This window comes from Oryza sativa, chromosome 3, assembly GCF_034140825.1.
Source record: "Oryza sativa Japonica Group chromosome 3, ASM3414082v1".
NCBI classification, from domain to species: domain Eukaryota; kingdom Viridiplantae; phylum Streptophyta; class Magnoliopsida; order Poales; family Poaceae; genus Oryza; species Oryza sativa.
The window spans coordinates 13009005-13025937 of record NC_089037.1 but is presented as its reverse complement, the minus strand read 5'-3'; the positions used below and the strand labels follow the sequence as shown (position 1 = coordinate 13025937).

Genomic DNA, 16933 nt, shown 5'->3' with positions numbered 1-16933 from the left:
TTCTATTTCTGATGGTTTACCATTCCCAAATGGTTCAATCGGTTAAAAAAAGGCCACAAGGGAGGGAGTTAGGTAGGGGCTTCGATCTATGGGGCCTTGAATAGAGGGTGAAGGTTGCTCACGTACATGGAGGCTATGGTGTTCTTGCACCTTTCCGTATCGTCGAGTTACCATGGACTCGACCAACCACCACCATGTGAAAGCTAAGGGGTTTTTATAAGTAAAATGAGTGATGTTGGGCATTTTTAGATAGATATGTCCATTTAATTGATTCTAGATTTAATCTCTTTCGATAGTCATTTGATGTAGATCCAATCGTCTTGCCGGTCACCTTCATTTCTATATAAATTCACTTCTAGACCTAATCTATACCATCTCCACCTAAGACGTCATTATTCTTACTTGAGAGCAAAGGAGGCCCACTTGCAACAGCCTCTCATTATCGTGTAGATCCATTGACCACAACGGCTAGCCAATCCCCTTCATCTCTATATAAACTCACTTCTACCCAATATCTACCATCCCTACCTAAGACACCATTCTTCGTACTTTGGGAGGAAAGAAGGACCACTCGCAAAAGCTCGCCACCTTGCAGATCCGTTGAACACGACACCTACTAGTGCCTACTATATTGTGGGTTTATTATGGAACCAAAGACTTTCAGCGGCAACAACTCAATAGGGAAATGGAGCCCACAACAACTAGTGCCTCCCTACAAGTCTCAACAAACATTAGCCGTAACCCGTAAGCTGGTGGTTCGGCAGCTGTTATCGGTCTTGACCGGTAAGCCGCTGTCTGGCGACAATGGCTACCGGCATCAACCATCATCCAAGAGATGGAGAAGAAAGCCCCAAGACACAGGTCAAAATTTTTTTGTCAAGATCTCACCATTTGTGTCAAATACATTTTTATCAAGTAAACCCAAATAGCTGATAACCCATGGAAGTGTTGAACCCACATTTGCCCTCGAATCCGTCGCCTATTCGAAGCCATAACCATCAGGTGGCTGCAACAACTAGCGTGGTGTCCACGACCGCATCCGCATGTAGACGGCACATGGGAAGGCAGCCGCAGCCAACGCCCATTTGCAGGTTCGAGGTCGTGCACGCGCGGCACGATGTCGTCATGCTCTGCACGCGGACGGCCTATCCCAGGAGCGAGAGGCCCACGAGGGCATATGTGCGTGGCATGACCACCACCAATCTCTCTCGTAGTCACTGTCACTGTTCTCTCTCTTTCTCTCGCCTCGCCTCGCCTCAGCCCCCATCTCATCTCCTCTTCTTTGCTCCTCGCGTCTTTAAAGCCTCTCTTGACTCCGCCTCAGCCCCCGTCTCCACCTCAACTCTGATTCTTCGAACCACCACCACCACCACCACATCGAGGGTGGTGTCGTTGCCATCGAGGACGCTGCTCCATCCGGACGAGGGAGGGGGGATCACGTGTGGAGTGGCTGTGGGCCTGCCTGCAAGGTACTCTCGTTGCCGTGTAGATCCCTAACCATGACGCCTAACCAATTCCCTTCATTTATATATGAACACACTTCTACCAAATCTCCACCATCCCTACCTAAGACGTCATTATTCTTACTTAGGAGGAAATAAGGTCCACCAGTAAGAGCCTCTTACCACCACACATATATGTCGACCACAACACCTACTAGAACCTCCACCATGCAACGGGTTCATTGTGGACCAAAATATCGTCAATGGCCACCACCTCATATGGAAACGGAGACCGCAACAACCAACGCTTCTCTCTAAGCTCAACAAACACCGGCCGTAACCTGTAAGTTGTTGGTCCGAAGGTGGTTATTAGTCTTAACCAGTAAGACGGTGGTCATAGCACCTCCGCCTCACCCGTGGGTTCATCATGGACCCAAAGACTGTTGGTGGCCAACACCACTACCCCTCGCCCACATGTAGGTGTGATATTGGTTGGAAACCAACATCAATCATTTCCACAACCATACTTTTTCTCGAGAAACGGTAGAGCTGGAAAATAAAATGAATGTTGACGGCCATTCTTGGATGTCATATGCCCATTTATTTGATGCTAAATTTAATCTCTTTGGATAGCCATTTGATGTAGATCCAATCAACCAGCTGATCCTTTTCATCTCTATATAAACTCATTTGTAGATACCTTATCTCCATCTCCATCGAAGGCGCCATCATTCTCACTCAAGAACAAAGGATCGAGGCGTATTCGCAAGGGCTTCTTGTCACTTTGTAGATCTGCTAAACACCACGCCTAGCCGATCCCCTTCATCTCTATATAAACTAAGTTCTACCTAACCTCCACCATCCCCATCTAAGACAACATTCTTCTTACTTGTGAGGAAAAAAGACCCACCTGCAAGGGCCTCTTACCTCCGCATAGATCCGTCAACCAAGGCTCGTACTAGTGCCGCCACCACGCCGCGGATTCACTATGGACCAGAAGACCACTGGCGGCCACCACCCCACATGGAGACGGAGCCCGCAGCAACCGATGCCTCCCTCCAAGCCCCGACGAGCACCTGTCGTAACTCGTAAGCCGGTGGTTCGGCGGTAGCGTCCACCAGCATCAACCATCGTCCAAGCAATGAAGAAGAAAGCTCCAAAACACAATGTTAGAAAATTCTATCAAGTTTTCACCGTTTGATTGTAATGCCTTTTATTTTCACGTAATACATAACCTATGGAAGAAACACAAGGTAAAGAAAATTCTATCGAGATTTCATCGTTTATGTCGAATACATTTCTTTTTTCACGTAAACTCACATAACCTGTGGTGAAAGTGTCCAACACCCCCCCCCCCCACCACCCCCCACACACACACACCACACACATTTCCCCCGGGATCCGCCCCTTGTTCAACCGCTGGGCGGCTGCAGCTATAGCGTGGCGTACACGCCCGCATCCGCACGCGGACGGCACACGGGAAGGGCGGCCCAGCGTCCGTCCGTCCGCGGGTTCCCGGTCGTCCACGCGCGGCACCCCACCCACCACGTTCGTCACGCTCTCCGCGCGGAGGACGGCCCAGCCTCCCAAGCCCAGCCCACCAGCAGCGAGCGGCCCACGAGGGGGCGGGGGGTGTGTGCGCGGCGTGACCACCACCAATCTCTCTCGCAGCAGTCGCTCGCTGTCACCGTTTCTCTCTTCCTCTCTCGCCTCGGCCCCCGTCTCGTCTCCTCTTCTCTCTTTGCTCCTCCTCCTCTTTAAAGCCTCCCCGTCTCCGCCTCCGCCTCCGCCCCGAACCACCACCACCACCACCACCACCACCGCGTCTCGAGGTCGTCGTCGTCAACGTCGCGTGGGGCGGCGCTGCCTCGTCCCTGCGCGTCCGGAATCACGCCGCGCGGGGGTGGTGGCTGTGGGGGCTCTCTCCTGTCCGTGCGCGTGGTCCAGATTCTGCCGTCTGCTCCGCGGGGGAGGGGGGGAGGCGTGGGGTTCTTGGCGGTTGGCGCGAGGGGAGATTGGGGGGGGGAGCTCGGGAGGAGGGCGGCGTCGGCGGCGGTGGCGGCTTCGCGTGCGTGCATGGACATGGACATGGAGGCGGCTAAGGTGATTCTCTCCTCTCCTCTCCTCGCCTCGCTCTTGTTCCCTCCCTCCAATCTTTAGCTCGCCTCGCCTGCTGCTGCTGCTTTGCTTGTCCGCCCGTGTTCTTGCTTTGACCGTGGGTGGGTGGTTTCCTTCCGTGATCACGTCATCCCTTCCCCCCGAGATTTTCTTTTAGGTCCGTGCTAGTCGTTCGTGCGGGTTCTTGGAGCGCCATGGATTAGGCCCCCGTTGCTGCTCCGTGTCGTGGTCGCGCGTGGGCGTGGCTCGCCTGGGTATCTCGTGCTCGACGGGATGCGGCCGCCGCGGGAGGTGGGATTGGGTGGGTTGGTCGCGGGTGGTGGTGTGTTGCCACCGTGCCCGGGCCTTAGATTTCGCGGAATGCAATTGTTGACCCTGTATCTACCAACATGGCTCGAATTTTACTCGTGTTTTGGGTTGTAGCTGTGTGCCACGAGACCCTCGCCGATGCCGCGAGCAATCTTGATAGGTTCTAGCCATGGTGCACTCTTTGATGCAATGTTGCCAGTGAGCAATTTGTGTTGATGTCGAGTAATTCAATCTGTTGGGTGGCTGGTAAAATTTCTTTTCTTTTCGTCAATCATTCTGCCTGTGGGTTATGTCCAACGATGAACCCTACTCAGCCAGTGGTTATACATGACAGACATTGTGTTGGTTTGCTTCCTGCAAGCCATATTGCTGCCGGCAATACGATGCGAATATGCGCACGAGTCTCCGAAAGCTTTGGGGCTCGGAAAGTAAGTTTGGTGGTCGTCTGCTATGCGGCATTTTGAATGCATTATGGATGTTTGCATTACAGGGGAACTTTGCTGCAATTGTGAGAGTAGCAAGGTTTTTCCAAATGAGTTGTGGTTGCTGGGAAAATTTAACCCCTTTTTATAAAGCATTGTTTTCTATTATCAATCTTTCATGAGAATGGGTAACTTCAGGGACTTTGTAGAACTGTAGATACAGTTAGGTATAGTACATTATTGATGCCATGTAGACTATGTTTCTGCTTCAGTTTCTAACTGCCAAGTTCATAAATTAGTACTTGGTCATTTTCTGTTGCATACAGTATATTTTAGATGCCAAAAGATGGTGCATCATAGGGAAAAATGTAAGTATATAAGAGTTCTAGGAGATTAGACTTGGGCTTAAAAAGGAAGAAGATTTTACATGCGTTGAACTTACTGCAGTTAGCTGTTTTTGTTTTTCCATGTGTTAACAAAGAAGAGCTGTGTTGATGATGCATCCTTCTGATTCATAATTCGAAAGTACATTGACAATTTAATTATTTGTGCTGATGGTGAAGTGATAATGCACTTTTTTTTGTATCAATGTGAAATGTTTTACAAATGTTCTTTTTTTTTGTAATTTTAATAGATGGAGTCACTTGAGCCAGAAGACGGTGATGGACACCAATCAGATGCTACAGATGACGACTTACCACCACGTATATGCACTGGAAAAGCGTACCAAGCAGAGATCCCTAATCTTGCCACAGAGGATGAGCGTCGTCAGTACATGAGCAACACAACTGATAGTTGCATGGCACTTGGTTATGATTGCCCTATACCAATTATGTGGACATTACCAAGTGAATTCAATAAGAAGGAAGAGGAAATACAAAAGCAGCATTCTTCAGAAACCAAGGCTATAGAAAATAGCAGAGATGGGGATAGCCAAACGACCTCAATTTGCCCAACCAGTAATAACACAAGTGGACAGTGTTCAACATCTCAGGATCCGCATCCAGAGCTACCTGATCAGATAGTATCTGACAGTCATCAAGCACACGATGATAAATTGGCTCCATGTTCCACTCAAGAAGGTCTAAACTTCACTGATAAGGCCATGGCAGATCAAGGAGAAATTGAACAGTTTATTCCAGTGCCTAATTCATCCACTTCCATTTGGAGTGATCAGGAAGCAGAATTATTGCTCCTTGGCCTCTATATTTTTGGCAAAAATCTGCATGTGTTGAGCAGATTTGTAGGTAGTAAGACTGTTGGGGATGTGCTTTCCTACTATTATGGAAAGTTCTACAAAGGAGAAGCATATAAAAGATGGTCAGCCTGCAGAAAAGCAAAAATAAGGAGATGCATTCTTGGGGAACGCATTTTTATAGGTTGGCGAAGGCAGGAGCTTATATCTCGCCTTAAATCTAAAATCCCTAAAGAAGCTCATGATCTGTTGGATGAGGTACGTCACAATTATCACTCATACTTTGATCACCTATTCGGCTCTTCTATTTCTATCTATGCACCGAGTAATTAAACATTGAGATGCCTCATCATGATACTATTCTCATGATTAAATGAGGTTCTGTTAGTCTGAACGCCAGTTCCATCACTGTTTTTTTTTTTCTCATAGCATTTCTTGTTATAATGGAAAACACTTCCATTCTTTGAAGTTTTAGTTTCAAGCCAGATTCTCTTTTTAGATTCTTGCCAAGTTATGTCAACCAGATTAATCTCTTACCTATTTTCGTAGGTATAAGTCTCACCTCATCATATGCCATATAAATAGAATGAACAAAGTTATCTTGACTTAATCATATGGAGAGCTATCCAAGTGTCATGGCATGTGTTTTGGCTGATCTTGCATCAGAGTGTAATAACTACTCTATTGCAACTATTACTATAGGATTTCAGTTATAAATATAGATGTTACACCTGAAAATTGAAGCAAGTGCACAGTACACTTCATTTGGCTATTATGTTGGGATTTTCTGTGTCTTGATCTACCTTTTTTGTGAATTGTATTCTCTTTGCACTTTTTAAGGTAGAGCTGTTCCAAAAAGACAAAAAACCCTAGTGCTCTCCAAGTATGAGTACACACAAGGAGTTCAATTTGCAATGGTCCAAGGAACTTTACGTAGTTTAATTTCACAGAACTAAGTTATTTCAAATTTATGGATATTAATAGATAATGTTTTTCTATCAATCAGTGCTATATGAGTTGCATTGTTTTTTTCATGTTGCAGATGTTCAAATCTTTCAACGACAGCCAAACATCATTAATGGATTTTGTTTTTCATCTGAAATCTGTTGTTGGAATAGAAGCTTTTGTTGAGGCGGTTGCGATCGGTAAAGGGAAGGATGATTTGACTGGTTTTGTTTTGGACCCATCCAAACCAAACCAAGTCCTTTCTGTTCAGCCCGGCATGCCTGCAGGCAAAGATTGTTCCTCTCTTGCTTCAGAAGATATAATCAAATTCTTAACGGGTGATTTCAGAAGAAGCAAGACAAGATCAAATGATCTTTTTTGGGAAGCTGTCTGGCCTCGTTTGCTTGCAAGAGGGTGGCACTCAGAGAAGCCAAATGATGTCAGCACAACGAAGAATTGCCTTGTATTCATTGTGCCTGGTATTCAAAGGTTTTCAAGAAGTGAACTTACAAAAGGCACTCATTATTTTGATTCTGTTAGTGATGTCCTCAAGAAAGTGGTAGCAGACCCTGTTCTTCTTGAGATAGAGGTTGATGGAATGGGCAATGGTGTTAATGCTGAGAAAAATGGCTTTGACACAGCCATGAAACTGAACCAAGATGTTCCTTTCGATGGCTATCACGAGCTTCCAAAGTTTACAATAATCGATACTAGCTTGGTCCAAGGGGAAGAGCCCTCGCAAGTGAGGGAGCTGAGGAACTTGCCTGCTGATGCAAATATTAGTTTTGGCCCTTTGCGTCATACACATAATATGGTGAGTGATAGTTCCTCAGACGAACATGACACAGATGACAGATCATCAGATTACAAGGAAGGCTACGCAGGAGTTACAGCTGATGAGAATGGCACTGAAATGGTTTCATCCAAGAATGCAGACAATGAAAGCCAAGTGGACTCTTTTCGAAATATGGCTGCTACATCATGCTCAGTTTTTCCAGTTAATGGCCATTCTTCTAATGGCAATGGTGACACAATTGGTGCGACAAGCTTCTTTCCCCAGAAAACTAAAATTGAAAAGCGCAAGTACTTATCCCCAGTGACGAAGCGCAGAAGACTAACTAGCTGTAGCAATGACCAGACCAGTCGACGCAGCTTTTCTTTCTCAAAAGGCCCCGGTTTAGAAAAAGAGAAAGTCAAGCTGCCATCAACTTCATCAAAACCAACTGCTATTGATGTTGGTGGTAGTTTTCAATCCAAATCACTTGCGAGCTGTTCTGGCAAGGAGAAGCCATGTCAGCAGATAAAGGATGCATCAAACTCTCATGCCAATGACAGATCAAATGAGAAGATGAATGTGGCAAGGCCAAAGGAGAAGCCATCTGGGCATAAGGTAGATACACTGGCTTCTGTTCATTCGAAGACCGCCGTTGAGGATACAAAACCTGCCAAAGGAGTAGCTCAGTCTAGTGATTTGGTGGCTAATCAGGTTAAACTAGAAACACCGCAGGATGATAAGACTGTCACAATTGCGCACGCCCCTTCATCAGACAACCATGGTAGCATCCTCAAGAATAAGGAGACTACTTCCAGTTCAAACACCGAGATCGCTCATGATGCCCCGGAGGCAACAAGAGGAGGACCTGCCAACCCTCAGCCTGATCTTCAGGCTTCTTCGCAGGCAATGAATCCTCGGAGGCAAGGAACCAGAGTCAGGCCTCCCACGGCAAGAGCCCTTGAAGCGGTCGCCTTTGGCCTCCTCGGAAGCGGGAAGCGCAAGGCTGACCCCACTGGCTCGAGCAGGCCTCGTCAGCGAGCTCGCAAGTCCACCAAGGAGGCAGCTTCCGTGTCCACCAGCAGCGACACCGAGAAGTCGAGCATGCACTCTGGAGCTCGGCAATGAGCTTTTGCCTGTCTGGTGCCCGCAGATGACAAACGAGGAAGACACCCATTTCGGCATTGTGAGAGTGATCGATCGACACCAGCCTTGCCGAAGGAAGAAGAACATCAGGTGACATTGTTGGAAGCGACGGTTTATGCAGATAGGGAGATATGCAAAGGTGAGCTGCTGTAGTTTAGAGGGAGTTGCGTGTTGCTGCCATGTGAAGGCTTTGCGTAGGTGCGGCTCTTGTACCGGGAGAGGAAAAGAACGAGAGAGGCAGTACACCGTACTTTTAGAGAAATTCATTCTGTGATTAACAACAGGGTTTTCTTTTTTTAATGTTCTCGTTGATGATGCACTGATCATCCATGGTGGATATGTTAGCTTAGCTTGATGATGATAGTAGGAGCAGCAAGTGGCTGTATCCATTTTACCGTCCTTTAACTTACCATGCAATGCAATGTTGTTATGCGACAGTTTGTGAGTTGTGTCACCTGCATGCAATGGTGGTCTCGGTGCGATACCTTCTTTTATTCATTTCTCCTCTCCTGTCCCGGTGCTATCGTTTTGTGGGGTGGGATGAAAACGGGGAAGGAAATTCCCGACTGACTTAAGTATGGTTTTCGTACAAGTGGTATTGATTTTGATTCTGACTATTTGTGTGACTTTCTATTTCTAGTCAAATAGGAGTACCAAATTTATTTATTTTTCTAATTATCGTTACTATAGTTAAATCAATGAATATAAAAAGTTTCTGACCGGTTTAGAATTGACAGGTGTGACCCAAATCTCTCGTACGTTAGAGGAACCTCCTACACTTGTACTAGGCAGTTGGAGCAGCTTCCTACACGTGCGTACTACTAGCTACTAGCACGCGTAATCCACCACACAGTCTCTGCACGTCGCCGATCATCCCGAGCCGAGCTCCATAGTCGAGAAAGCAACAACTCGGCAACGCTAAGCAAGCAAGCAACAGCAAAGCTCAGAAGTCGAACGATAACAAACTCGTCTAGGGCATCCTTGCCATTGCTGGACCGACCCATTAACGGAAAATTGGAACAATCATTTTTTGACGTCGGAGGAGCTCCGTCCGGCTGATGAAGTGATGAGGGACGAGATGGATATTGGAGGCAGCCTGTGTCCGTCTGTGTGGGTGGTTGCCGACGCCACCAGACCACCACCCCGTCCGTGCGTACGAGTAGACCCTACATGATGGTTAGACTATCATACCCCACATGATCGGGATGCCAATGACGAGGTCGATGTGTCTGAAGCTGGTTTTACAATGATTATTATTGTTCCATAATAACACAAAACGAATGAATTAGAAAGTCGATAATTAAGTTGATTTCAAGCTCTCTAAGATATGCTGATGAAGAGAGTTTTAGAAGCTTATAAAAAGCATGTCACAGTAATCCATAATCCTGAACAGGACCGAGGTGCAACCTAGCGCATCTGGCCAGTTGCATGCATGGTTTTGTCAGTCTGGGTGCAAAAAAACATGCCAACTTGTGTGCAATATAGATCAAAATATGAATGCAGCCTCGTATGGTAGTATAGTTGGTAGATTACTCAAATTTTCATCGAAATAACAAGTGTTCCCGCGATACAAAGGAGAAGCAGCAGCAGCCTCTCCTGGTATCGGGCAATTTATACATTGGAAGTTCACAGCCGGTCGTTAAGGTCGTAGTCTCTTCCAGTAGCCATCTCTAAGCATGTCTGCTCTCTACATTATTATTATAGTAAAACCTTTATGGATATATATATATATATATATATATATATATATATATATATATATATATATATATATATATATATATATATATATATATATATATATATATATATATATATATATGTATATATATATATATATGTATGTATAGTAAATTTGGTTGGTGCTCCATGGTGCCCGGGCACCATTGTTGAAATTGAGTATATACCTAATTCAAATGAGTATGAAACTTTTTCAATTACTTAGATATTAACATTAGCTACTTTACTAACTAGTTCAAAGCAAGTTTGAACTGAATTTGAACTTGTTTTTGTTAGATTTTGATTCTAGGTATATAGCATCCATACATATAATTAGTTAGGTATGTAATCATGGATTGTGAAATAAAGTTAAATTTGAGTTGTTTTGTTGATAGGTATAGGTATGAATCGAGTTATTATAACTAGGTATATACTCACAATTTGAAAATTTTGAAAAATTTGAGTGATTTTGTGTATTTGATACCATGGTGCCCGGGCACCATGGTGCCCCATATGAGTGTCCTATATATATATATATATATATATATATATATATATATATATATATATATATATATATATATATATATATATATATATATATATATATATATATATATACTGCTCCATAGTAGTATCTCTGAAGCCTGAACAGGCTAAGATCACTCTGTACGAAGCTAGAACTAGTCTACTGCCTCAGCACTCAGCAGCAAGCGAAGTCGATCGAATAATGTTTGAAAAAAAAAAGAAAAAAAAAACAGCCTAATCAACCGTGACAGTGTAGCTGACGCTACTGCATTTGTGCCTGTTGATTCTTCGCTCTATTTTTGCCTCCTGGCAGCTTAAGTTGCTTAATTTGCTGGCCCAATCTTAGCTGTACGCTTACTTGGCTTATGCTGGAATCAGCCTTCAGTATCTCCTCTTCCGCTTGCTTTGCAATGTCCATTGCATCCCTTTGGGTCGAGCAATTGGAGAAAAAAAAAACACAGGGTTAGAAACTTGTAAGGTGAAGATTTGGGATAGAAATGGAAGAGCTAATTTACCGGATCATAATTTCTGGAGACATTGAAACTTCGACCTGAAGTAACACTCGTCCTTGCAAGTAATGCAGCATTAGGTGTTCAAGTGACATTTTCTGCACCAAATCATGGTTTCAGTAGATGCAGGAGGGAGGTGTTCGCATTGTCATGGACTGTGAAAAGATTTACCTTTGAGAAATGGGAGGAAATTATACAAGACACAATGGCTTCTGCCGTTTGTTGTCGTGGGATAGCATCTGAGTTTCTTCTCTCTATATTCTCCCAAATCCCTTTTTGGTCCATGTTGGATTCCACTGAATATGAAGGATCTACAATGCATGTACTTCATAAATATTCCTGCTGTGGGTTTTGGCATGGTTGTGCAATTAACCATGAGAAAGATTGCACAACCATGTCTCGTGGTTAATTGCACAACCATGTACTTCAGAACTGTACGTTTGCAATACAAACTGCATGTGTCTAACAGCTTTTCAGAAAGCCACAAGAGTTAGAACTCTAAAATTTCAAGCCTGCAACACTAAATTCTCTGTGTCTAACAGTTTTACATAATCGTAGTACTATGAGTAAAAGATGTATTTATACACTTTTTTTTTTGAACAAGTATGCATACTAGTAGCAGTCCCGCAAACCATAGATTGGACTAAAATAAGATAATGCACAATCAAGGTAGCTGCCCAAAACATATAATAATAGCTTGTTTCACATAATGAAATGCATTCCAGTAGGCAGTATGTATATACGGGTTTGCGATATTAAAAAAAAAGCTAGAGATACCAATTAGTACATGCAAAGAACTCAATGCGTACAGTAGCCAAATGGTTAGAGAGCATTCTGGTTTAAAGGTTGCAGGCTACCTATGTGTATGAAAACCTCAGCAACTTGATTGTGTGACTTTTGTATTTGATGACGGACAGTCTCCCCAATATCATGTGCTGCACTGACACTTAAGAAAGGATATACCTACAATACAACAGATATCATAATCAATTTCTCTTATTTAGCACCTAAGCACCCACATTACAAAACTGTCAGGGCTCTCATCTTGAAATCCAAAAAAAATAAATACCAAAGCAATAAACTAAATCACAATGCCATGTACCTCAATGTGTACATCAAGATATAAGGAGGTCCCAGCTTTTCTTCCCCTCAACCGATGGCATCCCTAGAATTATTTCAATACTTTCATTGTTTTCGACTTATCGGTTTAACATTTTAAAAATCATGATGGCACAAAGGAAATTTATCCAGGCTGTATTACCTTTACACCATCAACCTGCAAAATTGTTTCCTTGATTGGTTGTAGAAGCGATGGATCCACAGCTGCATCAACTAGTTCCAGCACACTGCATCAGTGAAATCATCACTTCAAGTAGCATCATGAAAGCTAGCCTTGAATACAGTGGCGGAGCAGAAACACTGGATTTTATTAGTTGGAGGGGCCCAACAATACTAACGGTTTAAAATTTTATAAAAGCTACAGTAAATATAGTGTGCTTGGGGGAGGCGAGACCCCTTCCTGCCCCTCCCTGTCTCCACTACTGCTTGAATATAAACTTCTAAAGGTGAAGACTGTAAAGCACTAAACAAGGAACAGTAAATGTAAACAGACCAAATTTCTTTCATTCTTGAAAATGATTTTCAGCAAAAAAAAAAAATCCAAACATTCCTAATTAATTAGACAAGAAGAAACACTAATGCGTAACAAAATATTCCTTGAGTAGAAAACAATTCTTGATTTGAGATTGACAAAATATCATTGAACTCATCATGACCAAGTTAAATTGAAAACCCTGACTGACAAAACAAGTTCAATTGACAATCCTGCTTGACAATAAAAAGAGAGTTACCTCTCATATCCAGTATGAACACCAGCTTTAAGAATCATGCCCGAGACAACAAGTCCAGCTAGTGGATCAAGATAAGGAACTCCAAGAATGGAGCCACCTGAAAAACAAAACAATGTCTTAACATAAACACTGTAATTTCTGTAAGACCTTCAAGGTGAAATTTATAAACCAGGTGATTTTTCTTAATACTGCTAACTACAAGATAAAATAGTGCTCTCATATCAATTGCATAAAAACTCCAGGTCAAATACATATACAACTATTTCCAAAGCCAACAGTCCCCCACTGTACACAGGGAGTAATGGATGCTATTTCTAGCTCGGGGTTCATAATGCATCATTCTACCATTCAGGATCTAAAACATGAAGAAAACTTGCCTACTAGAAAATGGGAGTTCAGGCCTTCATTTAAGGTCTTACCTACCCCTAATAGGGCAACAACAGAAGAAATAGCATCTGAGCGATGGTGCCATGCATTAGCTTTCATCAGCCCGCTCCCTTCCTTTTCTCCAGCTCTTTTTGTGATCCAATAGAGCCTGTAATTCCAGACCGTAACTTAATTTTACACTTTCAGATCTTCTTATGTGATTTGTCGCATGATAATTAACTGTGCATTAATAAACAAAATAAATTCAGATTAAAACAGAAGAGTTTTAAGGAGATGCTGCTACCTGCTATGGATATAAACGGATAGAAAAATAATCATTAGCCAAAACATAGAAACATAATGTCAGGTGTTCAGAGCTACATATATTCTACTATCAACAAAGTTAACAAAGAAACACTTCTGCCATTGAATTACAAGCATTATATTACAGGAGACCATAAAATTTAAAATCATGGTAGGCAAAAATAATATCAAGAAGGGTAGCGAATAACACTTAGTAGCTGAAAACAGCAAGAAGTACACCACATAAGATAAGATTGTAAAATCTGGTAGAACAACAAAAGAAAAACTTACACAGTTTTCGCAGCATGAGTACAGTAGAAAACACTCACTTACCCTTCTTTGACAGATATTGCAAAAGCTGTCACACTCAATGCAAGGATTGGATGTTCCAAATCTATTCCATGGTGATGCCCACTGCTACCATGGCTATGATGAGCATGCGATACATTGCCAATAATATCTGGAGCAGAAGACATAACTCCCTGAAATAAACAAACTTCAACATGTGAAGTCCATGTGTAATTATGTATGATGGGAGTATATGTCATCAGGGACCAAACACTAATTTACAAAAACAGAAATTATATAAGAAAAAAGGACAACATCACTGAAAAACATAAATTTAGTGTTCTTGACATTGTGACATTGAGTAGTAATAGACCTGAAGAACGTCAAAAGCATGCCAGGCAATCCCACCTGCAGTAACTAATAACATACTTGAAATTCCAAGAGCTCCTAAACTCTCAAACTTTCCATGACCTGGAAGGGAAGCAAAATAAGACATGGAATCTTCAACACTTTTAGCGCAATCAAACAAGACAATAAATCAAATAGGCATGGAGGCTGTTCTATGTAGACTTTAATAATTATTATAACGCAAGCAATTCAGGTAGCTTAGAAAAAACATGAGAATCAGTAAGAAAATGCCCTTACTAACTTTTCTAGCATTTATATCTTGTTGCACACATGAACATGCATGTGGCTGCAATAACGCACAAGCACATGTAGTAATAGCTTCCATACTGTAAACAACTGACGGATTTCAGCTCCCTTCATATTCTTTTTTTTTTCTTTCAAAAAGTAGGCTAATCATCATATATGAGCCTTGACTATTCTTAACAGTTTTAACACATAAAACATGACCCTAGTAACAGCCTATGTTCTAGTGGAGCTAAGTTTCTGCAATTCCATTATGAATGCAAGTAAACTGCCTATGTCAACAAAGGAAGTGGGAACAGGAGATTGTCGTCTTGTCAGTCAGTATATCAGTTAACTAATTGCAAAACTCCCATAAATTGGTAGACAGATGCCTCTTAGAAGTGGCGTTACTACATAGTAATTCCTGGGGTCAGAGGTCCCCAGGTAGATTATTCAATTCTAGTTAATTTACATCATATTAATTAGTATATCAGTCAATAATTAGATAATTAGTATCTATTGGACCCTCGGTTTGCCACGAGCTTAGAACAATGCATGACATTTACCTAAGTATCAGTCCTGCCACCATAGCCAAGAATCACATCCGTATACAAACGAGGATCACAGAGTAGAAGAGAATTGGGAGACTGACCATACGGATGCTCCTTGTCTCTGGGAGCCTTGGCCGCCTTGTACGACAGCAGAGCCACCCCGCTCAGCACCTGCACATCTCAAAAAAACCCTGCACAATCAGCACCAAAAAAAAAAATCAAGCCGAAAAGGAGCACCGATTTTGTCATCAGGGCTCAGGCAACGCACAATGTCGGAGAGGGAGTGAGCGGCGTCGGCGGCGATCGCGGTGCTGCCGGAGAGGTAGCCGGTGACGGCCTTCCCGACGGTGAGGACGACGTCGGCCGCGAGCCCCAGCCGGAAGATCCTCTCCGACGCCTCGCCCCCCACCTCCTCGCCGTGGTGGTGGTGGTGGGAGTGGCCCACGTGGCCGCGGGAGGGGACGAGCCAGTGCGGCTGGCCGCCGCCGCTCGGCTCCCACGGCGAGGCGAGGAGAGGGGCGACGAGCGCGGAGGCGGCGGGGCGTGGCCCCCGGAGGCGGGAGGAGGAGGCCGCGGCGCGGGCCACGCAGGCGGCGAGGTGGGCGAGGCGGAAGCCCATCGGCGTTCGGGGGGAAGCGAAGGCTGATCTCTCCAGATTCTTCGGGGGTGGCGTGCGAGCGACATGCTCGGAATTAAGTTTCGATTGAAATTTTGAGGGTTAAACAGTAGATTTGATTGAAATTCAATCAAAATTTATCGAAATCTGATCGAAATTTATTGGAAACCGCGATACTAATAGTGCTCGAAATTTAGTGGTCAACCAGTAATGTAAACCCTGCTCCTGTCCCAAGCTTCGTCAATTGCCTAAATTGCTAGTACTATTACATTTTTCACAAAATTTCAAAATTTTGAACCGCTAGGTTAACTGGTCAAACTTTTTTTTAGAAAAAAATATAGCAGAATTTCAAAATATTGACGAAATTTTTCTCAGTTTCAACGATTTCTTTTCACTTGTGGACACTACTTGTACCTTTTTCATAAAATTTTACAAGATTTCACGCCATGTCCATCGTAATAATAAAAAATGTAGTAGTAGAACAAGAAGAAGTTCATCGCTGAAAAACATGATTTTACAAATCAAACTGGAATTAACTAATGATTTTTGGACAAATTTATAGTTTTGAATCTTGCAAAATTTTCAACCAAGGGATATAGCCTGTTTTAAATGAATTTTTTTAAAAAAAGAGACAATCGTGTCAAAAAAATCATAAATTTAGAGAAAAACATTAATTCCAACATCTATTTTTTGTGCACTGTAATTGAGTGCAAGTGCACTACAACTCAATATAAGTACAATATAACTCTGTAACCATGTGTAATTAAAAAGATATACAAGATGCAAGATCCTATGAACTAAAAAGTGAAAGACAAGAGCCTAAAAATATGTCACAAGTAAAATAGCAAAACCGTTCAAACTTGTGTCTGAAATTACCACGAGACTTAACAATCATCGATTGGCCATGAGGTGATTACAAGCTACACAAATTATTAGGACAAAAACAATTTAATTTATATTCCCTCCGTCTCATAATATAAGGGGTTTTAGAGGGATATGACATAACTTAGTACTATGAATCTAGACGATGAGCCTATCCAGATTCGTTGTATTAGGTTATAGTATCACATTACTCCAAAATCTGACGGAGGGAGTATTTACTAGAAAAATATGCCCATGCAATGCAACGGTAATCTTATTATTGTTATTATGGTTTAGTTAAGGTAAAATTCACTGTGGGAATTCACTTGGATATATATATTTTTAGAAAAACATGACTTATAG

General features: G+C 43.0%; 2 protein-coding genes across 3 annotated transcripts; one reads left to right on the top strand and one right to left on the bottom strand.

Moving 5' to 3' along the window:
• The first annotated feature begins 3148 nt into the window (after positions 1–3148).
• Positions 3149–8786, top strand: LOC4332820 (uncharacterized). Its single transcript, XM_015777631.3, has 3 exons — positions 3149–3545; positions 4926–5744; positions 6529–8786. The coding sequence occupies exons 1-3, from the start codon at positions 3519–3521 to the stop codon at positions 8329–8331; spliced, it is 2649 nt and encodes an 882-aa protein (XP_015633117.1). The 5' UTR covers positions 3149–3518; the 3' UTR covers positions 8332–8786.
• A 1921-nt stretch (positions 8787–10707) lies between these two features.
• LOC4332819 (metal tolerance protein 2) lies at positions 10708–15755 on the bottom strand. Of its 2 annotated transcripts, none has more exons than XM_015773216.3 (12): positions 15362–15755; positions 15195–15264; positions 14286–14383; positions 13958–14106; positions 13375–13490; positions 12956–13052; positions 12367–12451; positions 12208–12270; positions 11963–12068; positions 11277–11416; positions 11112–11203; positions 10708–11021 (listed from the first exon to the last, which is right to left on the bottom strand). In XM_015773216.3, the coding sequence occupies exons 1-12, from the start codon at positions 15710–15712 to the stop codon at positions 10859–10861; spliced, it is 1530 nt and encodes a 509-aa protein (XP_015628702.1). In that variant the 5' UTR covers positions 15713–15755; the 3' UTR covers positions 10708–10858. The 2 variants fall into 2 exon arrangements, with proteins under 2 accessions (XP_015628702.1, XP_066165149.1); XM_066309052.1 differs by having other exon boundaries at positions 14321–14383.
• Between the last annotated feature and the right edge of the window lie 1178 nt (positions 15756–16933).

Coding starts and splice junctions, on each gene's coding strand:
- LOC4332820 (XM_015777631.3), top strand. CDS start 3,519: ATGGACATGGACATGGAGGCGGCTAAG. Junction 3,546..4,925: donor TGGACATGGAGGCGGCTAAG/GTGATTCTCTCC, acceptor TAATTTTAATAG/ATGGAGTCACTTGAGCCAGA. Junction 5,745..6,528: donor CTCATGATCTGTTGGATGAG/GTACGTCACAAT, acceptor TTCATGTTGCAG/ATGTTCAAATCTTTCAACGA.
- LOC4332819 (XM_015773216.3), bottom strand. CDS start 15,712: ATGGGCTTCCGCCTCGCCCACCTCGCCGCCTGCGTGGCCCGCGCCGCG. Junction 15,265..15,361: donor CTCACTCCCTCTCCGACATT/GTGCGTTGCCTG, acceptor TGAGATGTGCAG/GTGCTGAGCGGGGTGGCTCT. Junction 12,452..12,955: donor GTTCATACTGGATATGAGAG/GTAACTCTCTTT, acceptor TCACTGATGCAG/TGTGCTGGAACTAGTTGATG.